The sequence below is a fragment of the Panthera tigris genome, chromosome A3, assembly GCF_018350195.1.
Source record: "Panthera tigris isolate Pti1 chromosome A3, P.tigris_Pti1_mat1.1, whole genome shotgun sequence".
Classification (NCBI taxonomy): domain Eukaryota; kingdom Metazoa; phylum Chordata; class Mammalia; order Carnivora; family Felidae; genus Panthera; species Panthera tigris.
This window is the reverse complement of record NC_056662.1, coordinates 118579568-118597212: the sequence shown is the minus strand read 5'-3', so window position 1 is coordinate 118597212 and position 17645 is coordinate 118579568. Positions and strand designations below refer to the sequence as shown.

The 17645-nt window shown below is 39.3% G+C and overlaps 1 protein-coding gene across 1 annotated transcript in view; it reads left to right on the top strand.

Annotated features, from left to right (window-relative positions):
- The window catches only part of HADHB (hydroxyacyl-CoA dehydrogenase trifunctional multienzyme complex subunit beta), a 39828-nt gene that overhangs the window by 4005 nt on the left and 18178 nt on the right, over positions 1–17645 (top strand). Inside the window, exons 2-5 of the mRNA XM_007088926.3 lie at positions 5105–5179; positions 5286–5330; positions 13315–13414; positions 17173–17217. Of these exons, the coding sequence (XP_007088988.2) occupies positions 5113–5179; positions 5286–5330; positions 13315–13414; positions 17173–17217 (257 nt within the window). The 5' untranslated portion in view covers positions 5105–5112. The remainder of the gene's footprint in view (positions 1–5104; positions 5180–5285; positions 5331–13314; positions 13415–17172; positions 17218–17645) is intronic.

Here is a 17645-nt window from a genome sequence, read left to right as displayed (position 1 = left end):
GTGTATGCTACATATACGTCTTGAGTATTTCTACAGGTTAAAGACCAATTCGAGGATTCGCAATTCAGATTTTGTCAGATGACTAAAAAGTGCCTTCCAAAAAGGCCTTAGCAGTTTACACCACTACCAACTGTATATGGAAGTGCTCAAATGGATCCGTTCTTACTAGAGTTATGTATTAGCCATATTTTTAATTTTTGCCAATCTTACAACCCCACAATGATACCTTGTTTTGATTTTAAAAATATTTTTATTGTTAGTGAGGTTGAACATTTAATATTTTGTTTATTTGGCATTTTTACTTCTGTGAATTGTTCATTTGTTTTTGTCTTTTTAGTGGTGTATCAGTAAGGAGGCTTTTAGTTTCAAAGAACAAAATTAAACTCGGCTTATTAAAGGGGATTTACTGACTAATAGCTGAAAAGCACAAAGGGAGGATGGACTTCAGATATGATGCAGTTTTCCTTTTTTCTAGTTTCCTTTTCTGAAAGTCTCGGCTCTGTCCTCTTTCGGGGGTCAGCTCTCTATGCTTAGACGAACTTTTTTCATGTTTGCAAACTGTGGTAGCTGTGCCAAGCTGCAGAAGGAAAGATTTATATTCCAGAATTCCAGGCAGAAGATTTGCATGTCAGACTGACTAGATTATCCCTAAGTCAATACCATGCACAATTGTTTTAGGCCTTGGTTATCCGAACCAATGATCTTGACAAAGAAAATGAAATTATTCTAATTGGTTTAAACCCTGGAGTTGGGCTGGATTCAATCCCATGTAAACGACATATGGCAACTGCATAGCGGGGTGAAATGGATATTTGGGTGAAAACCACAGATTCCATTGTATATTATTTCTCTTTTTTCTGTCATTTGTAACAGTTCTTTATGGATTATGGATACTAATCCTTTGTTTTACTTAAACCTTTGTTTTATGTGTTACAAATATTTTTTCTGAATCTATTGTTCGCCTTTTAACTTTCTTTTAGTATCTTTTGCTGTGTAGATATTTACATGTTAATTTAATCATATCCATTAGTTTCTCTTTTCCTTTATGCCTTCGGGATTTTATGACATATGTTGGAAGGCTTGCCCCATATAAGATTACGAAAATATTCTCTGACACTTTTTTCTAGTACTTTTATAGTTAACTTATGAATAATTAGATTAATCTGTCTGGACTTGATTTGTGCATGTATGAGTTATGGGCCTAAAGTTTTTTCCAAATGATTAGCCATTTTCCCCAACAAATCCATTGAATAATTCATCTTTCTCTTGTTTATTTCAAATGTTATCTTTATTACATACTTAATTCTTTTGCACTTGAGTGTGCTTCTGAACTTGCTACATCCTGTTCTATTGACTAGTTTTATGGCTCCTGTGGCAGCGTTGCACTATTAGTTCCTCGTGTTGTTTTTTAATTATTTTTTTAATGTTTATTTTATTTTATTTTATTTTTTTAATTTTTTTTAACGTTTATTTATTTTTGAGACAGAGAGAGACAGCGCATGAACGGGGGAGGGTCAGAGAGAGGGAGACACAGAATCTGAAACAGGCTCCAGGCTCTGAGCCGTCAGCACAGAGCCCGACGCGGGGCTCGAACTCACGGACCGCGAGATCATGACCTGAGCCGAAGTCGGCTGCTCACCGACTGAGCCACCCAGGCGCCCCAATGTTTATTTTATTTTTGAGAGAGAGAGCGCGAGCGTGATTGGGGGAGGGGGAGACACAGAATCCGAAGCAGGCTCCAGGCTCTGAGCTGTCAGCACAGAGCCCGACGCAGGGCTCAAACTCATGAACAGCAAGATCATGACCTGAGCTGAAGTTGGATGCTTAACTGACTGAGCCACCCAAGTGCCCCAGTTCCTGGTATTTCTATAGAAAGTTTTGGTATCTATTGGAGCAAGGTCCCCCACACCCACTCCTTTTTCTTTATCGACATTTGCTTGATTATTTTTATGATGCTTAAGATGAACTTAAGGGAATTTGTATCCAGGACTCATGTGGCATCATGGGTAGCTTCTGGAAACAGTGGTGCTCATCTCATGGGCCACTTTGTCTCTCCCTGGCCAAAGTCTTTTGAGCATCCCTAGGCTGGTGAGCCTGGAGTTTGGATTCCTTCATCTCTTTTCAATCCATGTATTTGGAAAAATGTAATTTTTTTTCTTTTTTTTTTTAAATTTTTTTTTTTTTTTCAACATTTTTTATTTATTTTTGGGACAGAGAGAGACAGAGCATGAACGGGGGAGGGGCAGAGAGAGAGGGAGACACAGAATCGGAAACAGGCTCCAGGCTCCGAGCCATCAGCCCAGAGCCTGATGCGGGGCTCGAACTCACGGACCGCGAGATCGTGACCTGGCTGAAGTCGGCCGCTTAACCGACTGCGCCACCCAGGCGCCCCTGTAATTTTTTTTTCTTTATTGAAGTCCTAGGGCATCCTCTTTTTAGTCTGTAAAGACCCAAGAGAAGTTAAACAAGACTTTTATATTTTCTATTGTATTTTTGTAACAAATTACCCCAAAATTTAGCAGATTAAAACAAAAATTTATTATTTCATACAGTTTTTGGGGGGTGACTTAGTTCAGTGGTTCTGACTTAATTTCTCATGAGGTTGCAATCAGAATGTTGCCCAGAGCTGTCATCATCTGAGAGCTTGCCTGTACTTGAGGGTCCACGTCCAAGCTCATGTGACTGTTGGCAGGAGGTGGCAGTTCCTCACCATGTGAATCCTTTCACAGGTGTTGGCTCGAGATGTGCCAGCTGGCTTCCCCCCTGAGTGAGGGATCACAAGGACCAAGAGCAAAGTTGCAGTGTTTCTTATAGCCTGATCTCAGAAATGACACAGTCACTTGTGTTGTATTCTTTTGTTTACATGGGCCACCTGCTGTATGATGTGGGAGGCAACTGTACAAGGATGGGAATACCAAAAGGTGGAGGTTATTGGGAGCCGTCTTGGAGGCTGGCTGCCACAGTCTTCATAGGCAAATCTCACCAGCTTTTTTTTTTTTTTAAGTTAAAACATGTTTCAAAATTGAGAAATTATAAAAGACGGACAAATGACAAGTCTTCCTTACACCTTGCCCCCTACTTACTCAGTTTCTTTCCTCTTTTTTTATTTTTTAGGTTTATTTACTTATTTTGAGAGAGAGGTGGGGAGGGGCAGAGAAAGAGGGAGAGAGAATCCCAAGCAGGCTCCACACTGTCAACACAGTGACACTCACAAACCGTGCCCAGCGAACTCACAAACCGTGAGATCGTGACCTGAGCTGAAATCAAGAGTCGGACACTTAACCAACTAAGCCACCTAGGCACTCCTCAGTTTTCTTCCTTTTTAATGTGTTTTTCTACTTTCAGGGATATTTTTACACAGATACAAGGAAATAACATACATTATTTTTTTCTCTTTTTATTTTTTTTTAAATTTTTTTTTTTTCAACGTTTTTTATTTATTTTTGGGACAGAGAGAGACAGAGCATGAACGGGGGAGGGGCAGAGAGAGAGGGACACACAGAATCGGAAACCGGCTCCAGGCTCCGAGCCATCAGTCCAGAGCCTGACGCGGGGCTCGAACTCACGGACCGCGAGATCGTGACCTGGCTGAAGTCAGACGCTTAACCGACTGCGCCACCCAGGCGCCCCGTATTTTTTTCTCTTTTTAACATGAACAATACCTGCTGTCCCCTATTTTATACTTTTTCCATTTAATACAGGTTACCAAAATACTATGTGGTACATAACCATTTCCTTATCTTTCATAGCTGCATAATATTTCACTGGGTGGTGGTTGTTTGGTTTACTTAACCACTTCCCTATTGACTCTTCTGATCTTTCACTGTTACACGCAGTAATGAAATGCATCCTGTCTCATGTGTACCTAACGTCCTTGAAATAGATTCATGGAAGTGGAATTGCTGGGTCAAAAGTTCTAGGCAACTGTAGTTGTGACAGTGAATTGCCAAATTGCCCTCTGTAGGGATTGCCCCAGTTTGCCCTCTCTACAGTAGTATGGAGAGCTCCTGCTTGTGCATACTCTTAACAGACAGTGTATCAAACCTTCCAGCCTTTGCCAGTTTCACAGGTCAAATATTCTGTCTCTATGGTTTCAATTTGCCTTTCCCTTAGGAACTTCTCTTCATGTATCTAAGAGCCATTTGTATTTCTGTTTTTATGAATAGTGTGTGCATATCTTTTGTCCATTTTTCTTACTGATTTGTAGGAATTCATTTTTGAAGAATTTAGGGAAGCAGTGTATTTTAAATATTTTTAATATGTAGGGTCTTTTCATTTTTTTGTTATTTTGAAACAATAATGAGCTTATTAAAAATATAAGTGCAGGGGCACCTGGGTGGCTCCGTTAAGCTTCCAACTCTTGGTTTTTGCTCAGATCAGGATTTGTGGGTTCAAGCCCTGCACTGGGCTTCTTGCTGACAGCAAGGAGCCTGGTTAGGAGTCTCTCCTCTCTCTGCCCTTCCCCAGCTCGCTCACGCTCTCTCTTGCTCTCTCTCTCTCTCTCTCTCTCACACACACACACACACACACACACACACAAAATAAACTTAAAAAAAAAGTCGCAAGTGCAATACATGACCTTTTTTTTCTTACAACAGTTGAAAGTAAGTTGTTGACATGACACTATACCATTCCTAAATTCTTTAGGGTACATTTCTTCACATACAAACATTGCACAAGGCATTATATCTAATCACAGCATAACCTTCAAAGTCAACAAATTAACATTGGTGGCTTCATGGTCATGTCCAGCAATCTCTCTACTCCTTTGACCCTAGAGAAGGATGTAACCTCTGGAGCTGGACTGCCTGGCTTCAGATCCCAGCTCTGCCCCTTACCTGCTGTGCATCTTTGGGCAAATCACTCAGTCCCTGTGTGCTTCAGTTTTCTCGTCCCTACAAAGAGTGTAATAATAATGCTTAAAATAGTGGTTTACACACTATGAAAGCCATGTCAATGTAGCTATATTATCAGAGGAAGGATAGTTTGTAATACAGTAATTTTATAGTACTTTATAGCCACCATGGATAAGATGAGATCATAGACTATAAGCCACAAAATTGTTCAAGTAACCCAGGGTATATTTTTGGTCTCCTCTTTTTAGATTTCACAATGACTTCCATCTTGACTTACACGCTTAAAAATCTTCCCAGTACATCAAAATGGGCCCTCAGATTTTGTAAGTATTTCTTCTTTCTTTTTAAGATTAGAGTTGGATTTATAAGTAACTTACACAGACATTGAATTGTTCTGCTTTTTGTAAACAGTCTGTTTTTATCTTCCAGCTTTAAGACCTCTAAGCTGTTCCTCCCAGCTACGAGCTGCCCCAGGTACAGTAATTTATAAAATAAACACTTCTGGTTTAAAAGTTAGATTCTAGATTTGTGAATTATGAATAAAAACCAAGACTAATTTGCCAATTCTCTCTTTTTTTCTGAGCAACAGGAACATCACGATTGCCTTCACATTAAAACAATATAGGGCTAGCCAGTAATAACGTTACATGGTGTAGGGTTGCCAGGAGGCTACTGATGCACTCACAGCCGTTCCGTGTACCTTGCTGGTCAGTGTAGTCGGCTGTCAGTCCTGGAGATGATTAGGATACAGACATTTTGAGACAAAGTTCGCTTTTTTACATTTGCGGTTAATGATGGGCTTCTCTGTCAATCCACATGTGGGAGAGGACCCATTCCTGAAATAGGGGTGATTGGGGAAGTCATTAATAAAAGAATGTTGTTTAGTCGGGAAATGTGTTGAATTTATATGGTCATGTAGACCCTTGGTAAGCCCAGTGTAGGTATGTAAATCTGCTGTAGGTATGTATCTTCAATGACCAGAGCTTAAAAACAGTCTGACGTGTTCATGCCATTATTCTCTTTGCCCGGATCCTATAGTGACCTATGATTTAACGATTTTGGTTTTATTATGCTATTTCTACTTCGACGATAGCTTAATAGAAAAGCATCTTACCAGGACTCAGAAGACCTTTACTCTGTTCCATCCAGTTCTGTCTCAGGTCACTGTGACCTTGAACTGGTCATTTTACTTCCCTGTGCTTTAATTTCTTTGTCTAAAAAAGAATAACAATTGTAGTCTTGTTAGAGTCTCAGATAGTTATGAAGGTATCTCAAAGCACTTTGAAAACTAAATATAAGTGAAAAATGGTATTTTTAGATACATATATATTTTTACAATTTTTTAAAATGTTTTTTTAAGCTTTTGTTTTTTTTTAAATTTATTTGAGAGACACAGACAGCAGGAGTGGGGGAGGGACAGAAAGAGTGAGAAAGAGAATCCCAAGCAGGCTCCATACTGCTGGTGCAGAGCCCCACGTGAGGCTCGAACCCACAAAACCGCGAGATCATGACCTGAGCCAAAACCAAGAGTTGGATGTTTAAATGACTGAGCCACCCAGGCACCCCTATATTTTTACAATTAAAAAAAATTTTTTTAAAGCAGGATCCCTGCGCAACATGGGGCTTGAACTCATAACCCTGAGATCAAGAGTTGCATGCTCCACTGGCTGAGCAGCCAGGCACCCTGATATTTTTATATTTTACATATAGTATATTCTCAGAGGTCTATTGCCTAATCCCATCTAGCGAAGTTTAATGTTGTCATATAACAAATAGATTTCTTCTAGCCTCTAAAGTCTAGCTAGAGTATCGATTTGTTTTAGTCTCATGAAGAATAATTCCTTTCTGTCTCATTTACCTTTTCCCTAATTCAGATGTTTGCCCTGATGCCTTTGCTATGCAGTCACATAAATAGACCTGATTCTTGCCAACTGGGAGAAGGTCAAACCGAATACCAACAGAGGGAAAGCATTTACCCAGCATTTAGACTATTTTTCTTTATATTTGTTTCTGTCTCCACAACTGTATTGCAAGCCCTTGTGAGACCTGAACCTTTTTACATCCCTGGTGTCTAAGAGTGATTTCTCTTTTTTTTTTTTATAATTTAACTTTATTTTTTATTTTTTAAAATTTACATCCAAATTAGTATACAGTGAAGCGATGATTTCAGGAGTAGATTCCTTAATGCCCCTTACCCATTTAGCCCATCCCCCCTCCCACAACCCCTCCAGCAACCCTCGGTTTGTTCTCCATATTTATGAGTCTCTTTTGTTTTGTCCCCCTCCCTGTTTTTATATTATTTTTGTTTCCCTTCCCCTTATGTTCATCTGTTTTGTCTCAAAGTCCTCATATGAGTGAAGTCATATGATTTTTGTCTTTCTCTGACTCATTTCACTTAGCATAATACCCTCCAGTTCCATCCACGGAGTTGGAAATGGCAAGATTTCATTCTTTTTGATTGCCGAGTAATACTCCATTGTATTACACCATACCACATCTTCTTTATCCATTCATCCATCGGTGGACTTTTGGGCCCTTTCCATACTTTGGCTATTGTCGATAGCACTGCTATAAACATGGGGGTGCATGTGTCCCTTCGAAACAGCACACGTGTATCCCATGGATAAATACCTAGTAGTGTAATTGCTGGGTCCTAGGGTAGTTCTGTTTTTAATTTTTTGAGGAACCTCCGTACTATTTTCCAGAGCGGCTGCACCAGCTTGCATTCCCACCAGCAACACAGAAGAGATCCTCTTTCTCCGCATCCTCACCAACATCTGTTGTTGCCTGAGTTGTTAATGTTAGTCATTCTGACAGGTGTGAGGTGGTATCTCATTGTGGTTTTGATTTGTATTTCCCTGATGATGAGTGATGTTGAGCGTTTTTTCCTGTGTCGGTTGGCCATCTGGGTGTCTTTGGAGAAGTGTCTATTCTTGTCTTTTGCCCATTTCTTCACTGGATTATTTGTTTTTTGGGTGTTGAGTTTGATAAGTTCTTTATGGATTTTGGATACTAACCCTTTATCTGATGTGTCGTTTGCAAATATCTTCTCCCATTCTGCCAGTTGCCATTTAGTTTTGCCGATTGTTTCCTTTGCTGTGCAGAAGGTTTTTATTTTGGTGAGGTCCCTGTAGTTCATTTTTGCTTTTGTTTCCCTTGCCTCCGGAGACGTGTTGAGTAAGAAGTTGCTGCGGCCAAGGTCAAAGAGGTTTTTGCCTGTTTTCTCCTCTAGGATTTTGATGGCTTCCTATCTTACATTTAGGTCTTTTCATCCATTTTGAGTTTATTTTTGGGTATGGTGTAAGAAAGTGGTCCAGGTTCATTTTTCTGCCTGTCGCTGTCCAGTTTTCCCAGCATCACTTGCTGAAGAAACTGTCTTTATTCCATTGGCTCTTCTTTCCTGCTTTGTCAAAGATTAGTTGGCCATACGTTTGTGGATCCATTTCTGGGTTCTCTCTTCTGTTCCATTGATCTGAGTGTCTGTTTTTGTGCCATAACAGTGATTTCTGTTGATGCTGATCATGTGCAGGAAGGCACATGATAAGACAAAGGAATGTGACCAGCTGGTGGGGGTGGGGGTGGGAGGCATATGCTGAACAGGTTTTAGGTTGCAGTAATTTTATAACTTACTCCTCTTGAAGCTCATGTGAATGTCCTTACTTGACAACTCTTAGGATGAAGGATTTAGAGTAGAGGGATACAGAATTTGTTGGTGTTTTCAGTCATTAGACTGGAGATTATGGGCTGGTTCAGTGTTTATATCTATATATGTTATGTGTCTATATACACACATGTGTATACCACTGGGATAATATGTAACATATCTGCTTTGACTTTAATTATATATGTAAAATATAGAATGAGTATCAGCCATAAAATCCTAGGTTTTGGAGTTGGGAGGAGCCTTTTGAGGCCATCTAGTTCAGCAAATAGTAAAGTTTTGGCAGGGCAGGGACTTGAACCCAGATACTTTAATCCCCAACTCAGTTTCTTAGAATACATTGTGGAATACATAAAAAGGAGCCTTTGAGAAAATTCTGATGTGGTTGGGAGCCAGTGTGCACAAGAAACAGAATGAGAGACCATTGGGTGACTTCAGTACATAATGAGTAGCAAATATTATTTTTAAATGTGGCTTGTAACATTAGTTTAATTGCTTTATAATATGCCAAATTGTTTTGAATAGCCAATTTTTTCCCCAGAGGTTGCCAGAAGTTCAGAGGCAAAAACTATAGGTAACCTTAGTTATCAGGGACAGGTTTCCTAGGAGGTGGAATGTGAACCAGCCTTGAGGGATAAGTAAGAATTAGCAGAGGCCACTCGGATGGGAGGGTACATGAATGAAGGCAGGGAGGTTGAAATGAGCCCACGAGCAGTGTGAGGGACTGGGGCTCACTCTTCTTGTTACGTGTTGAATAGGGGAAAATGCTTTGGGAGAGTTGAGGTGGAACCTAGTGAAGCCAGGAATTCATTAGAAGAGTTAGGAATTTGAATTGTATCTGGAAGTGTATAAAAGGGACATGTGGTCAGTGGAAGGACACGATGGCATGTCATCTGACTTCCCCTTATTTCTTTATTGTCTCCAAGGTCAGTCACGAGTAATCTGCACATCTTCCAATTTCATGGCCTCTTTCCAGTCCTCATTCTCCTTGAGTATTGAATCATTTGACCATCTTGTGCTCCTTGATTCTCTCCTGCTTTTGCTGTCAGGCATTGATCTCTACTGAGTCTCCTGCTGTCTCTCAAGTTCACCTTCTGTCCCACACCTTCCCCCTGCCCTCTGAATGTAGGGAGGTCAACAGATCCAAGTCCTTAATTGTGAGTAATGGACCCGCTCAAGTGAAGGATAAGAGGGCTTGAGTGTGCTGCAGCTGGGAAGGCGGTAGGAACCAGGAAGCCCTAGGGACCAGCTACTCTGTCTTCTCCTGGACATGTGGTGTGTTCTTTCCTGGCTTTTCTCTTCTTTCTTTACATCCTTCTTCACTCTGCCTGCTGGCTTCTTTGCTCACTCGAGGCTTTTGCTTCCCCATAACTGGCTTACAAGTGACTTCAGTTTACCAGTACCCTGGTTTTCCCTCAGCATCCTTTCAGCTTCCACTAATCAGTATTTGTCTTCGTGCTTCTTTGCATAGATTCCTAAGAGAGAGAATCTGACTGGCACAGCTTATCACTTACAGGTGGGTGACATGGGTTACTGGCTGGCCACTCTCTGGATTGTCCTTTGGTGGTCCAGGACCCACCTGGAATCTAATCAGCTTTGGCCGTGGGCTCAGGGATGAGGTGTCTGTGGCTGCCCAGCTCCCTTTAGAGGGGGGATGGGTGAGCTGCTGCTGTCAAACCTGCCTCTTGTTCTTCCGTGTTCCGAACCGCAAGTACTTCATGGGTCTCCCATCTACACCCCATTTGTCTTCAGAGCTTTACCTCGTCAAGCGGACATACCCACCTGGGTGTCTGTCACTTCGAAGTCAGCATATTTAGGAGTGAAGTCATTTTTCTTCCCAAACCAGTTGTTACTCTGTGTAGAATAGTTAGGTTTTCTTAGTCTCTAAACTTCCTTTATAATCCTGTTGTCCGTTCTTTCCATATCTGATTGGTCACCGGGATGCCTCGTCTTCCTTGATAAAATCTCTTGTCTTGGTCCCTTCCTTCCATTCATACACTGAGACTGCCTGTATCCTAGCTTTTAGCACCACATGCTTGAGTCTGCCAGAGTCTCCTTGCTGATCTCCCTGTGCCTTTGTGTCCTGCACCAGCACACCTCTGTTACAGCTGACAGGGGAATCTGTACCCCATTTTATCGTGGTTCTTAGCTCTGACCACTGTTTCCTTCAAGTTGATTGTGGATACTTATCATAAATAGTTCTCTATGATATCAGTAGGTGTGGTCAGGTCAGAAGACTGTACATAACACATAAGTGTATGCATGTATGTAACTTCAAAGAGAAAAAAGTTTGAAAGTTATACACCAAATTAGCAGTATCTCCTTCAAAGGAAATGATAGGACAGGGGAGGGCATCAAGAGGGCACTTTAGTTTTACTCTCCATCTTTTAGAGTTGTGTGTTTTTGTTTTTGTGTCTTTGCCACAAGCATATATTCATGTTTTTTTTTTTTTAATTAAAAAATTAGAGAAAGGTTGCTCTTTTTTAATTGAAGTATAATTAACTCTGTTATATTAGGGTCAGGTGTGCAACGTGATGATTCGGCAGTTCTGTACTTAGTGCTCATCAAGATAAGTGTATGCTTAATCCCTTTCGTCTACTTTACCCATTTCCCCCACCTACCTCCCCTCTGGCAACCCACCAGTTCTCTGTATTTAAGAGTCTGTTTTTTTGTTTGTCTCTTCTTGTCTTTGTTCATTCGTTTTGTTTCTTAAATTCCACATATGAGTGAAATAATATGGTATTTGTCTTTCTCTGACTTACTTCACTTGGCATTATACCCTCTAGGTTCATCCATGTCACAGATGCCAAGATATCATTCTTTTTTTATGGCTGAGTAATATTTGATTGAGTGCGTGTATGTGTGTGTACACATCATATCTTTATTCATTCATCTATGGGTGGGCGCTTGGGTTGCTTCCGTATTTTGGCTATTCTCAGTAATGCTGCAGTATACACAGGGGTGTGTCTATCTTTTTGAATTAGTGTTTTTGTATTCTTTGGGTACTTACCCAGAAGTGGAATTCCTAGGTCATATGGTATGTCTTGTCTTTTCTTTTTTCTTTTCTTTTCTTCTTTTCTTCATTGCTTGTTTATTTTTGAGAGAGAGAGACAGAGTGTGAGTGGGGAGGGGCAGAGAGAGAGGGAGATACAGAATTCAAAGCAGGCTCTAGGCTCCAAGCTGTCAGCACAGAGTCCGATTCAGGGTTCAGACTCACGAATCGTGAGATCATGACCTGAGCCGAAGTTGGGCACATAACTGACTGAGCCACCCAGGTGACCCTAGATCATACGGTATTTCTGTTTTTAATTTTTTGAAGAACCTCCATAATGTTTTCCACAGTGGCTGCACCAATTTGTGTTTTTTCCCAGTAGTGCACAAGGGTTCCTTTTTCTCCACATCTTCATTAACACTTGTTATTTCTTGTCTTTTTGATTTTAGCCATTCTGACAGGTGTAAGGTGATCTCATTGTAGTTTTGATTTGCATTTGCCTGATGATTAGTGGTGTTGAGCATCTTTTCATGTGTCCGTTGGCCATTTGTATGTCTTCTTTGGAAAAATGTTCAGACACTCTACCATTTTTAATCAGATTATTTGGGTTTTTTTGGTGTTGAGTTGTATAAATTCTTTATATATTTTGGATATTAACCTCTTACCGGATATATCATTTGCAAATATCTTCTTCCATTCAGTAAGTTGCCTTGTTTCGTTGATGTTTTCCTTTGCTGTGTAAAAACTTTTGATTTTGATGTAGTCCCAATAGTTTATTTTTGCTTTTGTTTCCCTTGCCTCAGGAGACATATCTAGAAACGTACCGCTACAGCCAATATCAAAGAAATTACTTCTTGTGCTCTCTTCTAGGAACTTCATGGTTTCGGGTCTCACATTTAGGTCTTTAACTCATCAAAGTTTATTTTTGTGTGTGGTGTAAGAAAAAGTAGTCCAGTTTCAATTCTTTGCATGTCGCTGTTTGATTTTCCCAACACCATTTGTTGAAGAAACTGTCTTTTCCCCATTGTATATTCTTGCCTCCATTGTCATAGATTAATTGACCATATAAGCATGGGTTTATTTCTGGGCTCTCTGTTGTGTTCCATGGGATCTGAGTCTATTTTTGTGCCAGTCCTATACTGGCACGAAGGTTGCTCTTTTGATGTTGGAAAGTAACTATATAAATTGAGTCAAACAGAATCAGGAGGCATTCTAGGTTTTTGCAGAATGGCGATAATCACCAACCAAATGGCTTTTATTTCTACATAAAAAACAAGAATACTAAGCTATGTGAAGAGTAGATATCGTTTATTGAGACTCCTTTTTTTTTTTTTTTTTGAGATTTTTATTTTTTAAAGTAATCTCTATACCCAATGTGGGGCTCAAACTTAACAACCCTGATATCAAGAGTTGCATGCTCTCAGTTGCAGGACTAAGCCATCCAGGCACCCCGGGACTTCTAATATTAAGGGAAGACCTGTGACACATTGGCTGCTCTCAATGTGATTGTCAAACACTTGATAAAAAGAAACAATTTCGTTAATGGCATGAATACTCTCATTAACGAATATACCATTATTAGGTATAATCTCTGTATTTACCTTAAATATCGTTTGGAAACTTGTAAATGCTAGTCAGTTTCTTAGCCTTTTTAAAAAATTTTTAATTGAACTGGTTTGGTAAGTGGCAAATGCAGCTTGGCATTGAATGTTGTAATTCTTCTTAGAATGTCTATTTTTGAAAAGGTAAAAAGTCATCTGACTTCATATATTTGAATTAATAGTTCTTTGAACTTTACCTTAAAGCCGCCCAGACCAAGTCAAAGAAAACCTTAGCCAAACCCAATATAAGGAATATTGTGGTGGTGGAGGGTGTTCGCATTCCATTTTTGCAGTCGGGCACTTCGTAAGTATTAAATGATTGTGTTCTCTTCTTTTTTTCTTTTTTCTTTTCCAGCTTTATTCAGGGTATCACTGCCAAATAAAAATTGTATATATTTAGGTTGTACGACATGATTTTTTATGGTATACAACGTGATGATTTCATACGTGTATACGTTGTGAAATGATTACTAAAATCCGGTTAATTAACACGTAACTTTATTTATTTCTTCTTTTAAGACACTTTCAGAAGTGGTCTTTGCAAATGTAACCCAGTCGGTAATACTGTCGCTAGTGGGTTAATGTATGCATAGCATTCTTTATGAAATTAATACAGAATAAGGCCAGTGGTAAAATAAAATGGCAAAATTTGTTTTTCATCCTTTCTCATGAACAAGCCTAGTATAGTTTTAGATTGAACCAGGCCAATTTTGAAAACCTAGTGTGGATCCAGATGCCTTGGTTCCAGCAGAGGTATGCTTTCCTCGTCTGGAGATAAATACCTTGTTTCTGTCCTTGTTCAGAAGTTTGAATACTGAGGCTGTGGGCCAGTGGGTATTCAGAAGGGCCTTTAATTCATTGCTTTGGCTTCCTGATCAGAATTGCAGTTGACAGGCTGGTCGAAATCCCAGCATAGCACAACCCCAAGTGAATAGAACCAGAATGATCCTAGATGAGCACAGAAATCTCCCAGAACCAAACTGCTGTTCTCCTTAGACTTGTCTGCTGCTTTGTATCCCCAAGTGGGGCCTAGTCTGTCCAAAAGCTGATAATGGGCTTTGGTAACTAGGTTCAAACTAAGTGAAACGCTAGTTCTGTTTTGTTTAGGTTGTTTTGATACTCATATTTTGAACAAGCAGTCACTAACTTACTGCACTGGGGAATGTTGGGCATCTGCTAAGAGGAGTGAGGCCTATCAATATATACTAATATAGAAAGTTTCTGAGGATGTGTTAAGTAAAGAGCAAGGTGCAGAGCAGTGTGTTTGTCAAAGATGCATACCTTTGTGTGTGTGTGTACATACACAAACAGTACACGTTCTTTTTTAAACATAAGGTTTAGAACCTAGAGAATATTTTCTTACAGAATTAATGCTGTAAGTGAGTGGTGGTGAAGATTCTTCACTCACCCTCTTGTCTCAGCATCGTAAAGCCATTTTTCTCTATAATCTTTTCCTCTACCGACAAGAGCAGTAAAAGTAAGAATCTCTAGCTGTAGCAGCAGGAAATTGAGGACAGGAGAGCCTCGTACTTCGCAGCAGCAGGGTAGAAAAAGAAAGTTCTGTCAAGAGCAGAAAGTTCTAGGCTAGGAAGACAATTCTTTTTTTGTAAGGGTTGCTTATATACTATGTAGGTATTTGTTTCCAGCTGTTTTACTAGTTATTAAGAAATTTGAACACGTTCAGCTATCTCATTTACTTACGTTATTTAAACACTTTCTTTGGTAATTAGTATTTGCCTAAAGTTTGATTTGAGATATTCAGCACATTGGTATGGGGTTCCTTTTGTTGTTTGTGGTTGTGTTTTAGTTTAATTCAGGATCTTAACTGACTGAGATGACAAAGTACGTGGGCAACTTAGAGGTACAGAGAAGAGATAAACTTGGAATAACATAAGAAATTAAAGTTGATAGAAAAGAAGGAAAAAATTTCAAGGTAATATTTATGTAAAGAACAAAAGTGACAAAATAATATAGCGAGAAGAATTTATAAAGAAGACAAATAATCAAGTCATGAGATTGATGTTATGATTGAGGTGACAAATAGGTCTTCTATATATAATAGATGATTTTCTAGGTGGAAAAAGGTCTTCTGTTCAATTTGAGGAAACTTTGCTTTTAACTTGAGTGCTATTTGGAAGACAAGGTTCTTAAAAGGGGAGGGCATTTGGGAAGCACTCGTAGGAATGGATGCCAGCAGTGGGATTTGGGAATCTGCTAATCATCCTTGTAGAGAAGGGTGTAGGAATGTGAGCGTTAACATTGTAAAATGATAATTTAGTGTTTGGACATTTTAAAATTGACACACAATGTTTCCCCAGATTATTCTGTTCTAAATTTGAGGGAACTCATTTTACCTCTGAAAGATTTGGAAAACTACAGATAATTCTTCTGTGATTCAGAGTTAAAATAAAAACATTTTTGGATTTTTAGGTTTTGATTTTCAGGAACTTGTAGAATGAACTTATTCAATCCAATGGCCTAATCTTTGACTTAAAGGGAATTTATTTTTGACATTTAAACAGAGTTTGCATGCAGAGCTTGGTTTCTAAATACCGTTCTTCAGTATAAGGAGCCAGGCCTGCCTAGAAGAGTGACCAGGGCTGAGCCAGAGAAAATACAAGATGAGGCTGGAGCATTTTGTAGTGCCTGGAAGTGAAGAAGTGCTTTAAGGAAAAAAAAAAAAAAAAAAAAAAAAAAAAAAAAAAAAAATGACACGGGAAAAGGACAAGGGACCAATCTGAAATAACTTCCAATGATGAAAGCTAGAACAATTTGACCAATAAAATAGAGTATTACATCGTAACCCAAAGAATAAATATTTATGTGAATCCTATCTTACATAAATAAATAAATAATTGAATAAATACATAAATGAGAGAGAAGGGACACATCATCTTTACCAAAGAATTTCAGCTAATAAATATAGAAGGAATGATGAAAAGAAATGAATCACCATTGGAACACCACAGTAGTAATTGCTGCAAGGAGGATTTATGAATGAATGCTAAAATTAGTAGGTGAGAAATGTTGAGAAACAAGATACTTGCGTTGCCTCAACTCTCTCCCCCTAAATATTTATTAATTACTGTGGTGCTTTTAACATGTCCACAGATCCTTTGTTATTCCTTCCAGTAGGAAGTAGAGCTGAATTCTCCTCCCTTCGAGTGAGGTCCAGACTGGTGACTCACTTCTATAGTCAACTTGAGTACAGGAAGGGAAAAATAGTGATGAAAACGGGCAGATACTGCTTTAACCAAGTGATTCACTAGTAATAAGACATGTTGCTATCGTGCACGTTCTGATATGAAGCAATGAGAAGGGCACTTCTCTTCTCTGGCATTCTTCCCCCAAACCCATGACCCTAGTCTTCAAATGTCAAGGTCACAAAGACAAGGAAAGGCTGAGAAACTGTCACAGATTGGAGGAAACAAAGGCATGACAACTAAGTACATGGATTTGGTATTTAGAACAGAACAGGAAGCAGGCATTGGTAGAAAAACTGGTGAGATCCAGATAAAGTTAGCAGCTTAGCGAATGTTGTAGCAGTACCAATTTCTTAGTGTCGACTGGTGCATCATGGTTGGATAAGATATTAGCATTAGAGGAAGCCAGGCAAAGGGTATTCAGGATCTCTGTTCGGTCTTTCCAGTTCTGTCGTAGATCTTAAATTACTTCAAAAAGTTTCTGAAAAAGTCCTAATACATCCCTCAGGTCCCTTTGGACGTTGAAAAATAATCTATTTTAAAAAATGAAGTAAAGAGAACTGAGAAGGTGGAGTTTAGTTTTAAAGAGCGTGTAACATATGTCATGATGAACAATAAGATACCGGGCCACATCTTGGTTAGATTCTTAGCCAGCTCAGTAGGAGTTCAGGCCCGCCAGATTGCGAAGGATGACAAATAGTAGTCACAATATTGCTTCATTTGGAATGCTGGACTGACTTAGATCATGAAGTTCATTTGCAGGAGCATATTAGATGGTATCTCTAGGTGTTTCAAATAGAATGAAAACACTGTTAATGTTCTAGGCTTTTAGTTTAAATTGTTTCTTTTCTTTCCTCAGATATAAGGAACTGATGCCACATGATTTGGCTAGAGCAGCACTTTTGTAAGTAAATGCAGTTTTATTTTAGTTGTTACTCTAGTTTTTACACGTGAAACATGTTTAATAGGATTTCCATATCTAGGGTATGTTACCTTTTATGTGGTGAGAAACACACGCCTACTAGCTTTTTCAAGATTTACTGACGCTCCATTTTGGCCATGTGTGCAAAACAAATTCAAGCAGCTGGTAGGTGTCAGCAGTGTTTATTTTGCGGGCTTGACAAACAGTTTCTTAGTGTGACAGTATTCCTTCACGAGCACTGTAGCTAGCTAGCTAGTTATAACCGATCAATGCAAATACAATGTATGTATTTGGTGATTATTTTATTTTATTTATTTTGAGAGAGAGAGAGACAGAATGTAAGCGGGGGAGAGGCAGAGAGAGGGAGACACAGAATCAGAAGCACGCTCCAGGCTCTGAGCTGTCAGCGC